This window comes from Podarcis raffonei, chromosome 2 (genome assembly GCF_027172205.1).
Source record: "Podarcis raffonei isolate rPodRaf1 chromosome 2, rPodRaf1.pri, whole genome shotgun sequence".
Classification (NCBI taxonomy): Eukaryota; Metazoa; Chordata; class Lepidosauria; order Squamata; family Lacertidae; genus Podarcis; species Podarcis raffonei.
Genome location: NC_070603.1, coordinates 37,025,533 through 37,048,704, shown reverse-complemented (window position 1 = coordinate 37,048,704; position 23,172 = coordinate 37,025,533). Strand labels below are relative to the sequence as shown.

The window sequence follows — 23,172 nt, the reverse complement described above, 5'->3', positions numbered from 1 at the left end:
TTGATGGTTTTATCGGTTAATGTTTTATTGCTTGTTTTGTTGCTTTTTAAAAATATGCATTTTAAACCTTATTATTCACCTGTATATTAGCTGTTGGGTAATATACATACATTGTTAATAAATAAATGAGTGCATTAAATCTTTTAAAACATAATCATACTATCTGAAGTAAAACAAAGACAAAAATGAATAAAAACACTGATCACAAATAAATAACAAATAGGGGAAATGGCTGCCTTGAAAATGATAGTATTGTCAAAAATACTATTGTATTTTTTAAATTTACCATTAGTTCACCCGAAATTTTTGATAATTGGATATTTATAGTTTTTATCTGGCAAAAGAAAAGACCCAGAGTAACTTTGAAGACTCTACATAACAATGAAGGAGAAAGGAATAGCTCTCCCACGAATTAGAAAACACTATGAAGCAGCTATGCTGGCCCATTTAAAAATCAGATTTTACCCGAAAAGATTTAAATACTGGACCAAATTAATGTTTTGACAAGTCTAAACAATACACTCTGGCATTGCTCACATTTTGATAAGGCTATAAGCTATGCATATCAGCCATGTTTAACACTTTGTATAATAAATACAAGCAAAAAAATAGCCCCAGGTTTAATCACCTCTTACTGCACTGTTTTATAATGCAAACATGGAGGAGGAAGATTATTAGGAAATCTTTATTTATGGAAATCATGGTTTCACAGAACTAAGAAAATAATTTAAGGATGATAATTTATGACATATAATGAAATAATTGTTGAACTGCAAGAACATCCTTAATCCTTTCAATGTCTGCAGCTTAGAACTACTGCTCATACTTTCAACCACAAACTATAGTTTTCTAAGAGGACTTGCTAACTTTAATATCCTGGTGTTGAAAGAATATCCAGCACAGATCCTAAGTAAAATCTACGACACCATCACAAACCTAATGTATTTACCCGTCCAAATGAGAAAGGAGGTCAGTAAATATGGATAAATTTAATGTGCCACATAATAGTGTTAGTACAGTGGTACCTCTGGATGCGAACGGGATCCATTCTGAAGCCCCGTTCACATCCTGAAGCGAACGCAACCCGCGTGGGCGCAGGTTGCAATTCGCCGCTTCTGCGCATGTGCGTGACATCATTTTGAGCGTCTGTGCATGCGCGAGCGGCAAAACCCGGAAGTAACACGTTCCATCACTTCCGGGTCGCCGCGGAGCGCAACCCGAAAACACTCAACCTGAAGCATATTTAACAGGTATGACTGTATAATAAAGAAAGATTCTGTGTGAGTGGACTTCTGCATTGATAAATCCCCTTCCTCTCATCTCCACTGCAGCCTCCCCATCCCCAATCTGCTGTAGAGGGTCGCCCTGTCCATCTGGTCCCCCTCTCCCTGAATTAATGAAATTCCTTAATGAAAATGCACATTTCTTTACAAACCCTCAAGAAGTGTTACACCTTAGATCTGATGCAGGAAGTCCCACTGAGTTCAGTGGGGCTTACTGCCAAGTAACTTCAGTACAGGATTATAGCTTGTAGTTCCCCTTCCTTGTGAACACAGCTACTTCTTCCTACACAGAGACAGAGAGAGAAACTAACAGGAAAAGAAGACAGAATGCCTATGTTGTCTTCAGGTAGCTGTTTCAGAGAGGGAAATTCGGCAGGTGCAGCTTGTTTTGCAGGAATAAGATAAAGCCACACCTGCCTAAATGTCCTCTTTTTAATTTTTTAAAGGGAACAGAGCCCTGCTCCTTTCACCATCTGCTCACATTTTATCTGTTCAGGTAATATTTACCTGCAGCAAACAGGTTATCAAAGAGCACTGTTTATGGGGCTAAGGAAATGTGTGAAACCCACCTGTTTGACTTGCGGGTGTTTCTCTGCTTGCAAATTCTGCCCACAAAATCACTAAGCCAGACATGAGGAAGTAACCCTTCTCTGCCCTTTTGGCAGAAGAATGAGGCTGAGCTGCCCTTGAGCACCTGAATGGAGTGTGTGCCTTGCCTTCAAGGGATATCAGAGGAGCAGATTTGTAGCTTTCGTCAGTCTGCAAAGTACCTGTGGCAAAGAAGGCAGAGACTTCCTAGGATGTCTAGTGTGAAACCATGAGATCAATCAGAAGGTGGTGTCCTAGGGGAACCAGGCTGCTTCTCATAGGCTTCTTGTTCCTTGTTCTCTCTTTTGCTGCCTACATTGGCTTTACTGAAAAATATCCATACAGGTAAGAGGAGACCCCTCTCCTTTTCAGATGAACCTCATGTGTTGCTTCCTCTGATAAGCTTAGCTGGTCTTTCCTTATACTGAAATGCATAGTGTATCATACTTACCCATGTAATCTCTCTTATGGACACGTAAAACTATTGCATAATATAAGTTAAGATAATATTTTCTCTGTCAGTGGCTCACTTTTATCCGCAGGGCCATAGCCAGCAATCCTTGCAAAGTCTTGATTGGTACGTTTCCAGGTAGGGCTTCAAATGAATTAATTCAGAAGTGTTGGCTTCATCATAACCAACAGCAACTTTCATACGCCTTTCACATAATCTCTGTCTGTATCTATAAAAGGCTCACTTAGCATCACACACAGGTTGAATGAGAACAGCTATTTGTAAACTGAAATACATCAACTCACTTATAATGACTACATTCCTGAAATAATGTCCCAAAGGGGGAGATTTATAGTGAGTTTATGCAGATATAAGAGGAAATAATGAAAAACCAACTAATTCATTGAGTTAAATGACAAGAAGTCCTGCCCCCCCCCAGATAAGAATTAAGGATATGCAGTGAACATGAGGTATCTAAAAATTTAAAGCAAATTACTTCTGCTGTAACTAATAGTAAGTGGAAATAGCTGTGCCCCTTAATTTTTTCAGACACTCGGGATTAATCATATGTTGCATACCAATGCTTAAAAATACAGGCTGAGAAATACAGAAAAGGGTACATACTGGCTGCAGTAAAGCCCTTTTAGTTCTCACTTGGAAATGCCCTTTAGCTCTCCCATAGTTAACCCATTTGTGAAGGGTGCCTGTAGAGAATTTTCTGTCCTATGTGGGAGAAGCCTCTTGCTGCTATGAGCACATGAAGACAAATAATGCTTGCTGCCTGGTGGTGGTTGTAGCCCTCAACGCTGCCAAGAAGTGCATGCTATTATTATTTGAGGCATGCAGTTTTTTTGTTCCATTTCCTGGGGTTCCTTCCTCTCCGTTCCCCTTGATTGAAGGGATAGAAAGGAAGCAGCACAATGTTCTAGAACACTGCTGACACTTCTTGCATCTGTCTATAACGGAAGGACAGAACTAGGGATGTAGGAAAGCAGCAGTTTCCATTCTGATCCATATTCATTGCAGTCAGCACTGTTTCCATTCCACTGCAGCTCAGTTTCTACCAAATACTCCATTAGGGGTTTCACTGTCCTCTTTTTAACATTAATAGCGCTATTTCTATTGTAATTATATATGTATGTTTTTAATCAATGTTTTATATATTTATATCGTTTTAATTCTACTTGTTTTTTAATGGTTGCTTTTTCTTCTAAGTTTTTAGCTGTTATTATTTTATTGGTAAGCTGCCTTAAGTCCCTGTCAAGGGAAAAGGTGCGATATACCGTATTTTTCGCCCTATAGGACGCACTTTTTCCCCTCCAAAAATGAAGGGGAAATGTGTGTGCGTCCTATGGGGCGAATGCAGGCTTTCGCTGAAGACTGGAGAGTGACAGGCATCGGTGCGCACCGACCCCTCTCGCTCGCCAGGCTTCAGGAAGCTATCCGCAAGTCTTGCACGCCCAGCGGGAGTTCCCGCGGGCTCGCAAGGCTTGCGGGCGGCAGCCTGCAGCCCGGAGCATAGGGTGCCCTCCGGAGGAGGGAGTTGCCGCCGGGCTCGCAAGGCTTGCGGATAGCAGCCTGTTCTGGGGGCTGGGGTCGGGGGAAGCTCGGGCTTCCCCCGCCCCAGCCCCGCGGCTGGGGGGGGGAATATTTTTTTTTATTCATTCCCCCCCCCCAAAAAAATGAGGTGCATCCTATGGGCCAGTGCGCCCTATAGGGCAAAAAATACGGTAAATAAATATTGAATAGTAATGATAAATTATATATCTATTTACATAACACAGAGCTGGATTCAACTATATGACTTTTAGGAGACATCTGAAGGCAGCCCTTTAGAGGGGAGTGTTCAATGTTTGAGGTTTTATTGTGCTTTGAATATGTTGGGAGCTGCCAAGAGTGGCTGGGGCAAACCAGTCAGATGGGCTGTGTATAAGTAATAAAATTATTCTTGTTATTATAAGTGCTTTTTTCTTTAAAAAATGTTTAGGGGTACTCTCACTTTGACTCAAGAAAATCACCATTTTATAGTTCAAATCGGGAAAAATAAATACAGTAAATGGACAAAAGTACAAAGATTCACAAAATGTTTAGGGGTATGTGTACCCCTGCGTCCCCCCAGAAAAAAGCACTGGTTATTATTAACTATTAACTAACCTTTTCTGCTAGTGGAAGCCATCTTAAGGGCTCCTGTCAGCGCAATGGGGCTTTCCCCCTCTCTCCTCCCCCAACTCTGCTCTGGAAGGTTAGGAGAACCTGAAGAACACTGTGCAGGGAGAGAAAAGGGGGAATCTTTCCCCCTGGAAAGAGGAAATGCTTGCGCTGTTGAAACAATTGCCTAGGCATCATTTGCAGATCAAATTATTTAACAGTTTATTGAAAGAATGAAACTGAATTCTAAAATATGTTTTGACCTGGGTGTGGATTAAACAGCTCGATGACAAGGAGGGGGTAGCCTCTGTTTTTTGCTGTTTGGGAGTACAAATCCCATCATTTGTGACCATGGGTCTTGCTGGCCTTGATTATTACATTTATTTACACCCTGCCTTTTCCCCTGATGGGACTCATGGCTTACAGATAAAAAGTAGAACCACTAAATACATAGGGGGAAACCCATCATTTAAAAAAAATAATTGAACACTGAAAGATTAAAACTACAGTGGTATCTCGGGTTAAGTACTTAATTCGTTCCGGAGGTCCGTTCTTAACCTGAAACTGTTCATAACCTGAAGCACCACTTTAGCTAATGGGGCCTCCCGCTGCCGCCGGAGCACGATTTCTGTTCTCATCCTGAAGCAAAGTTCTTAACCTGAAGCACTATTTCTGGGTTAGTGGAGGCTGTAACCTGAAGCGTATGTAACCTGAAGCGTATGTAACCCGAGGTACCACTGTATATACATATATAAAATCTATGAAAAACCACACAAATAATTACAATAAAATCAGAACAGCACCATCCCTTTCATTAAAAGCAGCCGGTTCCCCAAAGCCTGTTGGAATAGGAAAGATTTATTCACCTGCCGGCAGATGGGCAACGAGGGCAAACACGCGCCAACCTTCACCTACCACAGATGCACAGTAACTAATTTAGAAGAAAATCAACAGCTATTGTCAATAATTGGCAGCCATCTTGTGACTTCTGACAACTCAGAATTGTGAATGCAAACATGACCAAAGGAAACAGCCTTGAAAGGGAGAAGAGCAGTAAAACTTTAAATATGAAGGGAGGAAGGTGTTTAGCCTGGTCAATGTAAATAAGTGATCAAAGCGCTTGGAGGGGCCCACCTCTGTCCCCCCCCCTGTTGCCCTCTTGCCTCTTAGTGACCCCTGGGTAATCCCATTGCCCCCCAGGGGGCAGTACCAGCCACCTTGGGAACCACTGAGCTAAAGGGTAAGTACTGCAATTCTCACATGCTTTTGCTAACAAGTGGCCCCATAAGGTGGGGCATGGGGTTGAAAAACTTCCACTTACGTGGTTTCATGGGATAGTTGGGTGTGATCAAGTGAGAGGTGATCAACTGATAATTAACTGACTGGCCTGGTAACCCTATTGTCGTTTCAAAACTGTACTTTCAACCTAAAGCTTTAATCATTACCAGATGTCCAGCACAGTTTAAATCAATAAATCATTCTTTGCAGAGAGGGTTCAAGCCTGTCACTTATGGAGTACAAGCCGTTCCTCCTTTTAATTGCATACCTACAATTATTTACACTGGTATCCCGACTTTAAGGCTGCTGGACTTGGCAGCCATCTGGTGCTCGATCTGTTTGCAGAAGGGCTGTGCATACAATTGCATTTACTCAGGCGTGTCCGAGATTTAATTTAGGGTCAGAGTTGTGCATGAGCTTAGACCTTGTGCTGAACATATCAAAAGACAGAGTAACCTTTAAAGTTTATTGAAAAGAGGTGGAAGATAATGCAGAAATGCAAGGCCTCTATATAAATCAAGGGTTGCTCCAGCAGTACGTCCTGTGGTGGATCAAGTTACCATTGTTGTTTTGGGGCATGCTAATAGTTCTCTCTCCTGTGCTGGTCCTTGTAGTCTAGAAGTTATTAGAACAGCGTGTTGTTTAGAAGGGATCCCTGTTCCGACTTAGAGCTCCAGTCTCCTCCGAAAGTTCGTGTGGAAGGAAGCTTAATGGTCACTTCCCTAGAATGCATTATTCAGGGCCAGGTGGCATGTTGCAGCCCCATGAAGAAACCATAACAAGCGCCACCACTTGCCATTTATATACCCAAGTGGTACCTTGGGTTAAGTACTTAATTCGTTCCGGAGGTCCGTTCTTAACCTGAAACTGTTCTTAACCTGAAGCACCACTTTAGCTAATGGAGCCTCCCGCTGCCGCTGTGCCGAAGCACAATTTCTGTTCTTATCCTGAAGCAAAGTTCTTAACCTGAGGTAATATTTCTGGGTTAGCAGAGTCTGTAACCTGAAGCATATGTAACCCGAGGTACTACTGTACTCCAAATTGTGCCACCGGGTAGACAAAGTCATTGGGGTGAACGGTGCTGGCACTGAATGGAGCCACTGTGAGGCAGGAGCATTCTTCAACCGTTTACATAATTTTTGGGGAAGGAGGGGGGGTGATTTAACATTAAGAACACTTTATACTCTCAACAAAATGAAATAAATAACAAAAACGAATTCTTGAGCTTCAAGAGGCATACTGTATTGCCAAGAGGGAAGAGACAACTGACGCGGGGGATCCGGCAGTCAGTCTCAAAACTGTCTTCCTTGTAGCTGTAGGAGGGCAAGGCGACATGGTAGAGGGTGCCTGTTCTCAACATCAGATTCTATCAAACAGTTCTGTTAAATCTCTGCTTCTCTTTCTCCCAACCTTCTCAAACAAAAAACAAAAACTGCCATGGGTGGCTTTTCCCGAACTGCAACATTGAAGTCTTATGATATCATCAAGGCCTCATTCTTACAGAAATGTCATGGAGATACAGATATGTGACAAATGCCCGTGTGATTGCGGTTCAGTGGGAGTTCAGTAATTCTCAGTGACAGAAAGTTTCCCAAGAATAGCCAGCGCCACAGCCCCATTAACCAAAGACCAGCAGTATTTCTCTTGTGCTTTGCTGAATGACATGGGCACATTGTGTGCCCTGGCTCTTTTTCAGAGCCCCAGCAATTGGGAGATGATTGATGCACAGAAGCATTATTTTGTTTGGGGACAGGAAAAAAAAAACCCTCTGGCAATGTGCTATGATGGATTATCTTCTGGCTAGCTGCCGCTCTGCAGGTTTGTGCAAGCACAACAAACAGTTCCAACCGCATGTAACCTGTGCGATTGCATGCAGTAAAGGCAGTGGGGACTGTCTTACAAACATTCAGGACTCCAGCAGATAAAGTGCTTGCACCCCTTTTTTGGGGGGGAATCTCCTCACTTTGTGCTAGTACACGCCTCACACTCACCAATAATTGCACTTATCTGTGAATACAGCCACACCTGGGTAAATGAATTTATCTCGCCTCCAGCACCAGCAGAGATGAAAGTATCTTCATTGGCTTGGATAAGAGATGCAGTTACCAGTCCATTAGATGATATTCCCAGCTGTTTCAAGACATTAGCACAGAGCTTTCCAAACTCTTGTGTTGTGACACGTTAGTGTGTTGGCTGCAGTGTGTAGGTGTGTTGCACAAACACTCCCTACACTCCTCCTGGGGCTGGAAAGGGGCTAGTTTAACCTCTAGTTTGCTAGTAGAATGGAATTACTGTGTTGTGAAATGATGCATGTCCAGAAAGTGTGTCACCAACATGAAAAGTCTGGAAAGCTTTGCATTAGCAGGACACAAAGCCGAGAGCAGTGATATTACTACTTTGCAGCAAGTCCTTTCCCCAAAGGATTATTCCTTTAACCCCATACTCTTTCTTAATGCATTAAACAAGTTGTGCTGCAGCCATGTTGCTTTCATACACAGAATATGGGTTGTTGTTTTCTCAGGAAGCCTGGTAAATAACAGCGTATTGTCAAGGTTGCATTCCTGCCATGGGTTGTATTCGGAACTGCCTTTGAAAACAGTTCAGAAGCTTCCGTTAGGGCAGGATACATTTGCTAAAATGTTGATGTGTCCCAACTTGTTCAGATCACTTCTTGATGCATAGGTTAAAAAGATCTGTGCTGGTCGCCCGGTTGTTTCTGAGCAGAGTCCAAGTGCTGTTACTTACCTAGAACCTTTAAACTAGGCATAAACAACTTTTTCTTCTTCTCAAGGGCTGTATTCCCTTGGGATTGATCTGTTAAGGGCCACACATGCTATGTGTGTGTGTTGTGGGGAAAGGTAGACTAATTTCATGGGAGCCAGACTCCCAGCTCCCACCATGGTGCCTAATAATAATAATAATTTATTATTTATACCCCACCCATCTGGCTGGGTTTCCCCTGCCGCTCTGAGCAGCTTCCAGCAGAATATTAAAATACAATGATTCTAGATCCTTATTTCAACATCTGGCTGCAATTGTGGATGGCATGAGAGAAAACCAGCTGATAAGAAGAAGAAAACAGAAAAATGCAATGTCATTTGAAATGGGAACATTTAAAGGGCTAGATGTGATTCCCAGAGAGGAAAAATGCCCCAAAGAGAAGGAAATGGCTAGAACAATCTACACAAGCTCTAAGAAGCCAGAATTGCTGTGCCACATGGGTCATCCTATTTGGGGAAACTGTGCAGCTGTTCCACTGTGGGGTTTTTTGTGGTGTTTTTTTTTTTAAGATTACGTTTCTGAGCTCTGAAAAAAGAAAGAAGATGAACACAGACAACATGGGAGGAGCTTGATTTGTTTGCAACGACATGCAGGTGGCTCATTGCTATTTCACAGTAAATGCCCAGTTTGGAAGCAGTCTACATGGAAAGAGGGGGAAATATTGTTAAAAGCCGGGGGGGAGGGGGGATAAGGAAGAAACAGAACGGGAAGGAAGGGAACCTGATGGTATGGATGAATGGGACAGCTGCAAGGCATGGTGGGGGCTGCAGGTTGCTCATCTGTGCCCTACATGGATTGAGACCCAAGTATTCCTGTGTCTGCCTACTCTCATATTCATCTTGCTGTGATATAAAGTTATGCCCTTCTTCTGGTGCAACCTCCTTCAGGCTGCCAACTAGGAAGAAGGTGTTCTCCCCAAAAAGACTCCTTTGGCTGGCACCCACGTCACAGTCATCATGGCGCCAGGAAAAAGGTTAATTTATTTACCCAGGCATTTTGTGGTTTATCTGTGCACTCTTGGCTTTATGTCTGTGTTTATAGTTTTATTGGAGCTGTATTTCATTTCTAAAACAATTATGTATTTTATTGGCTTTCAACAGTAACAAAAGAAACATAACATGAAAAAACAACAACACATGAAGTACGGTACATATTATTGGGATGCCAGTTAGAAAAAGGAACAGTAAGGAGCAGGCATAATAGGTTTACGGATTGCTCTCCATAGAGATGTGTGTGTGTTGTAGCGAGTTGCAATAACTGCCGAATTACGAACTTTTAACATGTTTATCTGGAATCTTGTTTTTTATGAAGGGTGATATACAAATCTTTTAAATTTAAATCACTATCATGACCAATATAGCCACCTTGCATGTTATCAGCCTTCCACAAAACCAAACCTATAATGCTATGTTAACAAGGCTATGCACCCACTACTGTTTACCTTGGCTCCAGTGTGTTTCCACTGCTGGTGTTTGAAGATGAGTACACATAACGTTGGGGACGCAGGTGGCGCTGTGGGTTAAACCACAGAGCCTAGGACTTGCCGATCAGAAGGTCGGCAGTTTGAATCCCCGCGACGGGGTGAGCTCCCGTTGCTCGGTCCCTGCTCCTGCCAACCTAGCAGTTTGAAAGCACGTCAAACTGCAAGTAGATAAATAGGTACCGCTCCGGCGGGAAGGTAAACAGTGTTTCCGTGCGCTGCTCTGGTTCGCCAGAAGCGGCTTAGTCATGCTGGCCACATGACCTGGAGCTGTACGCCGGCTCCCTCGGCCACTAAAGCGAGATGAGCACCGCAACCCCAGAGTTGGTCATGACTGGACCTAATGGTCAGGGGTCCCTTTACCTTTACCTTACACACAACGTTAATCACAGTCCATCTGTATCCTATAGTTTCTCGAGAAACACTCCAGTTGGATGTGTTTTCCCTCAAAGCAGTTTCTGTCTGATTTGAAAATGCAAATCTGAGGTGTGTACAGTCTTTGCGCATGCACGTGCACTGATGACAGCACATGCGCAGGCAAAAGTTTCTTTGAACAGAAGTTTGGCAGGGGGCGCTACAGGGGTGGGGAAACAAATCTGGTATTGCACATTTGGAGAAAACATCCCCACTCGCGCCGTTGTGTAGAACAATTTATAAATGTGATTTGAAATTATCTCACTGCGGTTTGTGCCGCCAATGTGTACATAGCCCAAGTGTATTTATACACTTGGCTTTTTTGTCTGAATGTGTTAAAACCCAGCCTCAGGGAGGGCTTATTTGTTGTTTGTTTAAATCCATAGAATCTTCCTGTCACCTTCCTACAAATCCAAATATCTGCGGGCCACTCCTTGGCATCACAGGCGCATTGGGGGAGAATTAATTATAATGGCTTATTAAAGGTTGTAAACAAGGGGTCGAGAGTTCAAATGTCGTTGGGGCCTCCATAACACGGCTTCCATAATATTGTCAAGTGTAAGCAACTGTCTAGTATACTTCATACCAGTGGAACACAGTGTATAATTTGTATAGTTATCTATTGCAGTAACTATCTCTTTTTTAAACTACCTTTCAGCCAGTTTCCTTACTTTCGCCGTGCTGGAAGCATGCCACAAATAAACACCCGGCCCGCTACCCCAGAAGTGATGTCTGCCAACAGGGAGACACCAAGGCCTCTCAATGTAATACTTGGCCCAAGAAGCTCCCCATTGGAGCAAGATGCTGTTAAGAGATTGGCAAATGGTGGCAACATAATGGACATCCGAGAGAAGCATGTGGAGGTCACCAGCCCATCAGAATCGACTGAGAAGCAAGCCAGGGAGAGAGGTGTGATAGCAGCCAATCCAAAGCAAGTTGTGGAGAAACTGAGGCCCACAGCCAATGAGAATCAAGCTGAACACAAGACTGCGACACCTGCAGCTGGTCAAAACCGTGCTGGGGGTCTGAGTGCAACCCCCACCGTGCATAAGAAAAAAAGTGAGAAGCATGTGACATCAACATCCAGTCCAAAGGAAGAGAAAAATAAGTCGGAACACAAAGGAAATGAACGAGCTGAGGCTAAATATGAAGCACCAGCATCCAATCGAAAGTTGGATGAGGAAAGAGGTGCAAAAACAGCATCCAATCAAAATGCCACACCACGACCCACTGCAAGCCACACCAAGGGGAAAGTTTCTAGAGAAATGGATGTAGCTAAAAAGAACCAGAGTTTAGTTGATTCTCATTCTGTTGTCACAAATCACAACGTCTCTATCCCTAGGCCAGGGGCTCAACAAGTCACACATCCAGTTCCTGCACCGACCCCCAAGAAAAGGCTTAAAGCATCTGACTTCAAATCTGAGCCCCATTGGGACTTTGATGACCAGTATCTCCTGGACAATTCAACACCAGCATCAGTGAGTTGATATAGCGTGACCTGGCCCTAAATGTCCTACAGATACCTTCATTTCATTGTTACACATACAGAATAATACAGAAGTATAGACCTGGCTTGGGCCATTTCAGTTCTCTATAGTCTGGGGCGTAACCAAACAAAAGAGTAGAAGCTGACTCTGCTAGGTGACATTCTCACCTGTTCTCTTCCCACTCTTCTAATCTTGGCTGTAAACTTTTTTGGCATGGGGATTCCTCCTAGGTTCCTACAGTGTTTTAAACACCTGTTCTGGTTTGAGATGAGGAATATAAATTAATGCATACATAACACCCTGCATTGGGCAGTGTTTCTTTATCTTTGCCTTGGTTCTCTCATAAGATCCCAAAGAGAGATAGATGGGGAACTGAACGGATGATCTGGCCCGTCCAGACTTCTATCAGAGCAGAGCTGAGACTGGAACTCAGATCTCCAAGGCCAAATTTGAAATGTTTCCACTGGGCCCTATGTAGTTTATTTTTAAAAAATAATGTGTGATAATAGCAGCCAGGGACATGAAATTAGCACTGGCAATCCCAACAGGCAATGCATCTATTTTTCACGGAGGTGAAAATTGGGGTGTGTCACTTTAGACTGCTTATGGTGGCTTGGATTATTGTTCCTACAAAATAAGGTAAATAAATAAATCCATGGGCACAGAGAATTGACATGAGAAGGGAACAGAAAGTCAAGGTTCCTTCTCTGGTCTAGTTTTCTATACGAAGGAAGGGTATTTTTTTAGTACAGAAGACCACTTACCGGTAACATCAGCCTGTATCTGTAATCTCTGACAGGTTTAGCAGCCCAGTGAGATGGTCTAAAACTCATTTTGACTGTGTACACACCACCCATTTGCAACATATTTATTTCCCCCCTTGCCCAATAATCCTGGGAGTTGTAGTATAGCCCCCACCGAGCTACAGTTCCCAAGATTCGGGGTGTGGATGTGTGCCTGCATTCAGTGCATGGTGTGTACACAAAAATCATTCAGATAATAGCAGCTCCCTTTGACTGAGACTGTCCAACAGGATTTTGCTAACGTAACTAACAGGATGTGGTTACTGTTATCAGTGTCAGTTAATATGGTTCTCTAAATATAGTCTCTCAAATAAACACCTCCTGACTTCATTCACCCTTTTTTTGTGTATTTTGAGAGCTGCCCTGATTCTCTGCGGGTCAAGGCTGCCAAGTCTGATTGGCTGAAGGATCTCTTCCTGCCCAACCTCACTCTTTTCATGGACAAGACTCACTTCAGTGACAGCGAATGGGAGCGTCTAGACCATTTTGGCCCACCCTATGGCTTCATGGAGCTGAATTACTCATGTGAGTAACTCTTTGAAGGGGATGACAGAAAGAACCGGGGGTCAAGGGTTCTTCTCTCTGGGACAAGTGCTCACAGGTCTTTCATTGAGAAGACCAACCCTCTTTCAAATTCCCCAGATGAGAACCTGCTCCCTGTCCCCCTGTCACGTGATCTAGGAACAGTCACTATTTTGAGAATTGTGAGGACTTTTGCAGAAACCTGTTCACTCAGATTTACTGTAAGGCTTACTGTAAAGGACACAGCAAAACAACATGGGAGGCAGCAGTTATGGGTTACCGGTCTCTGCAGCCACAGCAGGCGCTATGATTCTCCAGTGGTTAGACTTCATCCCTGGAGGCACACTCCATTGTCTCTTGAGACAGGTGGATGCAAACAACACCAATTGTAGTGGTTAAGAGCGGTAGACTCGTAATCTGGTGAACCGGGTTCGCTTCCCCACTCCTCCACATGCAGCTGCTGGGTGACCTTGGGCTGTCACACTTCTCTGAAGTCTCTCAGCCCCACTCACCTCACAGAGTGTTTGTTGTGGGGGAGGAAGGGAAAGGAGATTGTTAGCCGCTTTGAGACTCCTTAGGGTAGTGATAAAGTGGGATATCAAATCCAAAACTCTTCTACGAGGTAGATAGTATCCTCAAATAGAAGCATTTCCCACTTTCAGGACAGTGGCAGCTTGTCAGTTATTTAGATGATGATGAACCAAGAGAGGACATTATTGGATTTTTCGCTTCAAGTGCCAAAATGCCTTGAGGTAGCCTTAGCAGAAATTGATTGACCAGATGCGAAAGGAAGCATGGTTCCTGCATCTTCGATGTTTGGGTAGAGGAGGGGAAGTGTAAGTACACCAAACTGGAATTCCCTCTTGTGCCGAGCTCTTAAAGATGCAGGAGACTCCCTCCGCCTCCATGTCCTCTTTGGGTCTGGCCTCCCTTAGCAGAAGGTGCCTATGCGCTCCAGGTGCGCTTGCGCATTTGGTAAATGAGTGTGGTGATAAGCATCTTGAGTATCAGTGCAAATGCATCCTTAAAGTAGAAGGCTGCAGAACAGGGTTTTCCCAAAATTGGGTCTCCAGCTGCTGTTAGACTACAACTCCCATTATCCCTAGCGAGCCAGACCAGTGGTCAAGGGTGATGGGAATTGTAGTCATAAACAGCTGGAAACCCCAGTTTGGAAAGCACTGTTATAAAAGGAGACTCCTTCAGTGGAAGGGGCTTTTCAGCAGGGCTGGAGGACCTCTGGGCTGCAGAACTAATTAGGTCTGGCGCAGGTCCCAATTTGGCCACAGGGCTGCTTCCTCCCAAAAGTCATGCTCACCTGCTGTCATATGTGATGACAGCATAGAGAGAGCAAACCAGCTGGGATCCCCTGCACTTCTGGATTCCCTGTGGGGGACTCCAGCAGAAAGCAGAGAAGAAAGTGGAGCTTTAAGTTAGCACCCAGCTGCTGACAGACACTGACATCAAGCCAGGGGAATTCCTTTGCCAGGCAATCCCAGCTCCAAGTCAGTGCCTGTCAGCTGACAGGCATAGGGGTGTCAGGTGGTTGACAGGTAAGAGGGCACCTGCTGAAATTGCCTCCTGAGGGTGGGAGAACCCAGGATCTGACCCAATATATTTGCTTAAAAGTATTAAGAAGGTCAGGAAGTCTTTCAGGAAGTATTCCAGATAAAGACCAGGGTGAAGAAAGCTCATAATAGGAATCTCCTTTTAGATAAAATTTATGCCAACTTTTACCCAACTGTGGTAATAAACCTTGAAAAAGTTCGGTTTGGCATACACTATTTCTCAGCTATATAGAATGGAATCTGTTTTGCATTACATTAAGCTGGATTCTGGTAGTGATGAGGCTCCCCTGCTTTGGAGGGAGGAGCTGTGTGCCCTCAACAATATTGTGGATTCAGCAATGCTGTATGTACTTGCTGAACTTCAGGCGCATGATTTATGACTTTCCTGTTCCAGCAGGCATTTAAAGTTAGGGTTTGGTTTTAGGATACATTTTTATTGTTTCATTTTCTGTATGGTTTTTTTTAAAAAAGTACACTGCTTAGAAATGATAATGATTAAGCAGTATATAAGAGTATTAAATTTAAAAAATAAAAATAAAGGTAGAATCCCAGGAGGTGTGGGGTTCCCCAGTGCTTTCAAAGAATTATAGCCTAGTAGAGTTGGAAGGGATCCTGAGGGTCATCTAGTCCAGCCCCCTGCAATGCAGGAATTTTTTTGCCCAGTGTGGGGCTCGAAACCACAATCCTGAGATTAAGAGTCTCCTTCTGTACCAACTACATTATCTATGGGATCTTTGACGTGTCTGCTACATGTATGACTGCCTCCACCTTGGGCAAAAGTCATGGGTGTGTCTGAGGTGCATTGAACCTACGTTCTTATGCTCTTAAGCCCTTAATGAAATAATGCATTATCTGTCGAGATAAAGGTTAACCAGATAAGGGATGCTTTGTTTGGGAAAAGCTGCAGAAGAATGTCCTTTTATAAACTTTAGAGCTTCATGAGATAAAATAAATGTGCACCACATATAAAGTATCTCTGTGTTCCTTTGTCAAGGTCAAACACTTATTTGTTTAAAAATTCATAGCCCACCTTTCCATGTATATATTTTTTTAATAATTCCCAAGGCAGCTTACGGTAAATATTTTTTAAAAACCAAAACCAGAGATGCTTCAGAATTTTGAAAGCTATGTGAACCTCCATTTGTAAACTGAGCCTGCACAGTTTGTGCTATTGCAGGATTTTTTATTGTTTGAAAAGGAGTGTAGTGGGCATTGCAATGGGGTGGGGAAGAGCAAGGAATCTAAATGTGCACTAGACACGCCCTCCCTGTGTACAGATAGCAACAATTCAGCAGCTGCTCCACTGTCTGCAGGTATGGACTTCTTACAAAGCGATGTCTACAAAAGTGAAAATGGCAGCGCTTCAGAGGCCAAGCCTAAGACAAGCTGGCAGACTTTAAAGTGCTCTGATTCTGTTCTGTTCCTGTGCCTTACTTCCATCCTACGCCCCAAGCAGTTCAGAGCTGTGCGTGTTTACTGCCTGCCCTTCATGCTGAATAAGGATGTCTTTTGTCTTTCAGTAGTAAAACAAGTCATCACCATGCTTCCCCCTAAACCGTCCCACCAAATTCTCTTTGCACGCAACAGCAGCCAGACTTCCAGGTGTATCAGATGTGCGGTGGTAGGGAATGGGGGGATACTGAACAACTCCAAAATGGGCCAGGAGATTGACTCCCATGATTACGTTTTCCGGTAAGAGGAACTGCTGTTTTCCTGTGTTCTTCTTCTGCCTATCTATCTATTTAGATGTTTAGCCCTTCCTAAACAAGTAAACAAAAACAGTCTAAGGAAGCTTAACAGCATTGTTAAAACAGTAACGTGTGTGCGCGTATTTATGTGTGCATATGTGTGTTTGTGTATATCAGAAGTCAACGAAAGCATAATCCATGAAAGTGCCAGAAGGATAAAGCCAGAATTAAAACTGGCATCTCCTCTCAGTACTGAAGGATCGAGATTCTCCCCTCAACAGTCTGGAGATTGGCAGAAAAGTGCTGTGTAAAGCCAATCTATGACAGAAAGTCAGTCACAAGGAATGAGCTAACTGATGTCTGTGTCTATTTTTAAACCTGCACATGCTCGCAGTTTGGGGCAGACAGGATTGGGGACGGGGAGCTAAAAAAGTTCTGTTCCTCTTGCCTGCTTGAGTAAACTTCCTCTTTTTTTGCCTGTATGGGTAATCCTGCAGAAATTGTTTACTGGTCACTATAAAAGGAAGCCTCAGAGAACAAGGAGGGGCTCAGCCTTTGGGAGAGATCCCACTGCAGCCCCTGCGCAGGTGAATAAATTCTGTCCTTCCTCAGAAAGAACCCATGTCTGTCATTATTGACTGGGAGAAATCCTTCAACAGTACCACAAAGCCACCTTGGTCATCTACTAAAAACCAACGTTATAAGCCAAAATATCTCTCTCTCTCTCTCTCTCTCTCTCTCTCTCTCTCTCTCTCTCACACACACACACACACACACACACACACGTACGTGTGTGTGGCGAGGTGAACTTCCATCAAGAATTCTTTGAGTGAAAGAATGTCCTTTGTAAGTGCTTTCAATGTATAATGTAGGGATAGTTGGGGCATCTAAAGGTAGGGAATCTTCTGATGGTGATGAGAGGGATGCTTCATACAGGAGAAGGCGGTCCTAGGGACAGGGCCGATTCACCAACACTGCTGTTTCTTTTCCAGGTAGTCTGAAAAATCTGAAACTGATGGTCCTAAACCAAATATTATGCACACAAAACGACCTTCTCTCTCTCTCTCTCTCGCGCTCTCTCTCTCTCTCTCTCTCTTCGGAGCCAACATCATTGACAACCTTTTTTAAAATTAAAAGTTATGGGGGATTCCCACACCTTATATACTGTATAATTTATTGCTTGTGTCTACATATAAATTCTATGCCAGGGTATTTGGAGTCTTCTCCAAATGTCAGGATGCTAACAGCTATCCATTATACACCAACCTTGTGCATATGTGCAAAGATCATGGTTCCGATTAAGTTTCATTGTTCTGGCTTACAGAAAACTGAAATCACCTAGATATCTTTAACCTTTGGAGCTCCCTTCATCTAGAAACTTGCCCAAGCCACTTATTTTGTATCAAATATTGAAAACCACCCACCCCAGCAGCACATTGTGAAATCCAGTAATGAGAAGCTGCTACAAGGCTAACTTTACAATGTTATATGGTCATTTTTGGCCAGGGTGAGCGGGGCCGTGGTCAAAGATTTTGAGGAAGACGTGGGAACCAGAACGTCCTTCTACGGATTCACAGCCTACTCCTTAGTGTCTTCTGTCTCAATTCTGGGAAATCGTGGATTCAAGAAGATCCCCATGGGAAAGGTAACGCAGATTATGGCATATTAGATGTTTTCTCCCATGTGGGACAGCTAGTGGGGTTTTTAGAGAGGGGTCATTTAGATGAGAAAAATGGTGAAGGGGGAAAGGTTTATTGCCCACCCTCCAAGCTCCACATTAAAATCCAAGCACTGGTTCCTCAGTCTGTGACCACTTACTATCTATTGACATTAGGCTTGACAATAGATGAGCCTTTAACCCTAGTCCCAGCGTGTGTTTCATGTTGCAGAACAGCAGACCAGTCACTAAAGTGCCCAGCTCAGTTCTCCGCACAGGTAGAGCTAGCTGCTCTGGCACCCAGAGCGGCACACATGCTGTTCACCCGGGTGGGGGGAGCTAGCCACGGGGGGGGCGAGTGTCCCGGGGGCGGCGCAGCAATGTCACCTCCCTCAGGGATGACACCCGGGGCAGACCGCACCCACTGCACCCCTTCCTCCGCCAGTGGAACTTCTTGGGAGAGCCACACAGTACCTAGTTTATGTTGAACCTGAATAATCTGGGTTGTCTCTGGATTTTTAAATCGGCACTCCAAATTTTGCAGAGCTTTCCATTTTCTGTCATTTTGCCTCTCTTGTTCCACTGAGGTTGGCCGTGCCTCATTTACATAAATTATTCAGAATGAGGTCTGGATCAGAATTTGGATTTTGTTTGGCCAGCACAGAGTGCCTACCCATTCATTAGTTGTGCTCTGGCAGCGCTTATGCTCCATCTGCTGCAACCCCTACCAGCGTATGTGTGCCTTGTTTCCTAGGAGATCAAGTACCTTCATTTCCTGGAAGGGCCAAGAGATTACGAATGGCTGAAAGCTCTTCTGCTGAACACGAGAGTCAGGAAGGGATTTTTGGATGGCTATGGGTAAGAGAAGCAGATTTCCCCCTTTTTGTTTTTCAGTCCGTTTCAGGACAATGTTCCTTAAGAGTTTGGCCATTTTAGTTTGCATTTGCAGAAGACCATGGGCAGATCCACACCATTCATTTAAAGTACATTCAAATTTCCATGTGGCAGTCAACAAATAAAGTATCACTGCCTTCTATTTAATACTACAGTTGACTTCTTCAAACATGAATAGTGAAAACAATTCCAGAGTTAAAGCACGGGGTTCTCCTGCTATTTTAACAAGTACAGTGGAACCTTGGTTGTCAAACATAATCTGTTCCAGAAGACCGTTCAACTTCCGAAACGTTCAACAACCATTGAAAAAATGGAGAAACATGCCTCGGAAGCCTTTCAATTTCCGAGGCGCATTCGAAAACGGAAGCATTCTCTTCCAGGTTGTCGGTGTTCGAAAGCCGAAACGTTTGACTTCCAAAGCGTTTGACAACCGAGGTTCCACTGTAGTTGGTGACTCTTCGACCAGAACTCCTGTGTATGTGGGAATGCCCACCAAAGATTGTAGTATGTGCTCTTGCAGGTACAGCCAGGACATCATATGTCACATGATCACTCCAGGAAGACCTGACGGGCTGGAATATTGTCAGCAAAGAGTCCCATGCTACTGTGAATGAGCACAGGGCTTTTCTTTAGCAGCATTTGAACTCAGTGAGAAGAGAGCCTTTGGTCTCCTCATTCTACATGGGGCTGCCCTTGAGACTGACCCAGAAACTCCAGCAGGTGCAGAATGCCACGGCGAGACTCCTTACAGGGTCCTTGCTGCGGGATCACATTCACCCGGTGCTATACCAGCTGCACTGGCTCCTGGTGGAGTACAGGATCAGGTTTAAGGTGCTGGTTTTAAAACCTTTAAAGCCCTATACGGCCTAGGACCCTTGTACCTACAGGACTGCCTCTCCTGGTATGTCCCACAGAGGAACTTACAGTCTTCAAATAAAAACATCTTGGAGGTCCCGGGCCACAGGGAAGTTAGGCTGGCCTCAACCAGAGCCAGGGCTTTTATGGCTGTGGCCCCGATCTGGTGGAACGCTCTGTCACAAGAGACTAGGGCCCTGCAGGACTTGACATCTTTCCACAGGGCCTGCAAGACAGAACTGTTCCACCAGGCCTTTGGCCAAGGCGCAGTCTGCCCCCCTCCTTTGGTAATGCTCATAGAACTCAAGCCCAATGGTTGCCATTAATTTGATTCTGAATTGATTTTAGAATGAATTGATTTTAGAATGTATTTCAATTAATTGATTGTGATTTTATGTAAACTGTGTTACTTTTATTGTTGTTAGCCGCTCTGAGCCCAGCTGGGGAGGGTGGGATATAAATAAATTATTATTATTATTATTATTATTATTATTATTATTATTATTCAATTTCTGTGGTAAACACAACATCCTTTCCCCATCCCTTGATGACGTTTCATTTCTCCCCCTTGCCCTTTTAAAAGCCACGTCCTCCTTGCCTCCTTTCCTTTTTTTGGTAGCACTTTTGCTTTGTTTCAAACAGCTGAAATAAAGATCATTTGAAAGTTCATTTCCCATACGGTTCTTAGGCACACCCTGAAAAATGGTGGCTGTCTACCACATCACCTAACTCATAGGAGAAGTGGCCAAACTAGTTCTTGCTTGAATGGCACATGCTTGGCCTAAAAGGTTTTTTTCTGTTTCCGTTCCCAGGCCATACCCTCGGGATAAATTTGGTAGCAATTTCACCCTGGATAACTACTTTGTCATTCATCCTGATTTTCTCAGATACATGAAAAACAGGTATGTGGTATGTAAAGTTAACTTGAATGATAAGGGATGCTCTGGGCTAGCAGGGTCCAAATAAACAAGCTTGTCAGGTCCAATAAGCGGATAGGGCTCCTTGTCCTGGCATGATGGTGTCATCATTTATGAACAAGAACAGATGCCACTGCCTTCAATGGTAGTTAGAGAAGCTGTACCCACTGACAGTCGGAACTTTTTTCAGCCAGAACTCACTGGTACCGAGTCCTGGCACCTCTCAGGTGGGTGCCATTGCCATTTATTATAAGAGAACAAGGGAGGCGTTCATGGTGAGTTCCGGCACCTCTTTTTCTAGAAACATACCACTGGATTTCTTCTGCACAGTTCTTAGAAACACAGGGCCCCTTGACCGAAGGGAAGATGGCAACTTTTACAAATGAGGAGCATCCATTGTTAGGTTGGCTTTACAGTGGTACCTTGGGTTACATACGCTTCAGCTTACAGACTCCGCTAACCCAGAAATAGTACCTCAGCTTAAGAACTTTGCTTCAGGATGACAACAGAAATTGTGCTCCGGCAGCGCAGCGGCAGCAGGAGGCCCCATTAGCTAAAGTGGTGCTTCAGGTTAAGAACAGTTTCAGGATAAGAACGGACCTCCGGAACGAATTAAGTACTTAACCCGAGGTACCACTGTATTGCTAAATTTTAAAAAATGCCACTTGTTTTACCTGCCTAAGTGGCCATCAGAAATTGCAGGATGTGCTCCCACAATCAAATAAGGATGTAAGACAAGCCCTCTGTGCCCACAAAGCATCTCCAACTAGCTTATTTACCTTTATAAAACTCAACAAAAAGAAACATTTAATAATAATAATAATAATAATATCTCATACTTCAGGTTTCTAAGATCCAAAAGCCTAGACAAGTCCTACTGGCGGATCTATAGACCCACCACAGGTGCCTTCCTCCTTCTAACTGCACTCCACCTATGTGACCAGGTAAGAAGAACTCAAAGGCGCCCCAAAGGTTGCTTCCAGACAATCTGTCTGTTGAATCTTCCTCCTGATTTGTTTGCACAAAGTTTACAGGGAGGTTAGATCATGCCGGTTATTTGCTGAACATTTGTTCTGATTTGTTTGCGGGGAGCTTATACAATCTGGCATTCAACAAAGAAGTTTAGTTTGCGGGGTGGGGGAGTGAGTTTGTTGCACAAGAGCTAGAAATTCATTTCAGAACTTGACTGTGGCTGAATCCCACCCCCAAAAACCAATGATGGTCTAGAAGTGCCCAGAGGTGATAATCTGAGCTGCAAGGGCTGCAAACACGCAAGGGACAGGATTCAACTAATAATTCCCATCAGCAGAAGCCCTCAACAAGGAATGCTGCTTGCGATGTGGGGCTTCCTCCCCTTTTCATCTTCCATGCCCCCTCCCAATTGGCTGGGGGTGGTCTGGAGAACCTCAGGGACAACGTGTGGGGCACGGGAGCAAGGCAAGTGGGGATTGTTCTCTCTAGCAAGCTGATGGAACAATCACATTAGTGTGACATTTAATTCCTCCCCATACCTTGGAGATGTTAGGGATACTGTCAATGGACAGGGTTGTATCAGCTGAGGGTGGTGAGGCTTAACCCCTTTCTCCCTTACTTCTCCTCAGTCTAAATCTTGCCCTGCCAAAACCTTGCTGTTATTAGCTCTATTAGCGGGGAGGGGGGGGAGGCAGATGAAGTACAGAGGCTACATACACACACACACACACACACACACACACACACACACACACTTTTCAGTGACGAATAACAACTTTGGATGGAGATTGCTTTAGGTTGAGGAAAGGGCAAGGGAAGAAAAGGTTTGAGCTAATAATTTTGCAGCCTTGCAGGAGACCCTAGTCACCATGGATCTTCCACAGCACATCTCTGTGTGGGCTGCATTATTATTATTATTATTATTATTATTATTATTATTATTATTATACCCCTCCTTTATCCTGTAGCTCCCCAATTATGGCTCTTGGCTTTCCACAGGTAAGTGCTTACGGATACATCACCGAAGACTACCAAAAGTATTCAGATCATTATTATGACCAAAAATGGCATCGCTTAGTCTTTTATAGCAACCATGACTTTGATTTGGAACGGAGGACATGGAAGAAACTTCACGACTCGGGCATCATGAAGCTGTACCAGCGATCCTGAGCGAGATGAAAAGGGAGCCCTGGCTGATGGCAAATTTTGGAAGCTGAGATGGATCTGAGCCATATTTTCTATTATCATTTTGGTAGAGCGGGTCCTTGCCAACTAAAGACTTGGTTCTTGCAACAACAAATATCCATTCTGCTGCACATGCAGTTTTGTTGGTTGCAGGACAAAACAAAAGACAAAAAGGATATTACTACTTGAAAACATTTTGATGGG

At 43.9% G+C, this 23,172-nt stretch overlaps 1 protein-coding gene across 1 annotated transcript; it reads left to right on the top strand.

The window, feature by feature from the left end:
- The first annotated feature begins 1,812 nt into the window (after positions 1 to 1,812).
- Positions 1,813 to 23,083, top strand: ST6GALNAC1 (ST6 N-acetylgalactosaminide alpha-2,6-sialyltransferase 1). The gene is made up of 9 exons (XM_053376022.1): positions 1,813 to 2,216; positions 11,082 to 11,901; positions 13,070 to 13,238; positions 16,321 to 16,492; positions 17,995 to 18,133; positions 18,900 to 19,003; positions 20,707 to 20,796; positions 21,656 to 21,755; positions 22,783 to 23,083. Exons 1-9 carry the CDS (start codon positions 2,101 to 2,103, stop codon positions 22,951 to 22,953), a joined length of 1,881 nt encoding a protein of 626 aa, XP_053231997.1. The 5' UTR covers positions 1,813 to 2,100; the 3' UTR covers positions 22,954 to 23,083.
- The last annotated feature ends 89 nt before the right edge of the window (positions 23,084 to 23,172 follow it).

Bases quoted from the DNA above. Each gene is read 5' to 3' on its own strand.
- ST6GALNAC1 (XM_053376022.1), top strand. From the start codon at position 2,101: ATGAGATCAATCAGAAGGTGGTGTCCTAGGGGAACCAGGCTGCTTCTC. The intron at 13,239-16,320 runs GTGAGTAACTCT...TTTGTCTTTCAG, and splicing joins CATGGAGCTGAATTACTCAT to TAGTAAAACAAGTCATCACC. The intron at 18,134-18,899 runs GTAACGCAGATT...CTTGTTTCCTAG, and splicing joins AGAAGATCCCCATGGGAAAG to GAGATCAAGTACCTTCATTT.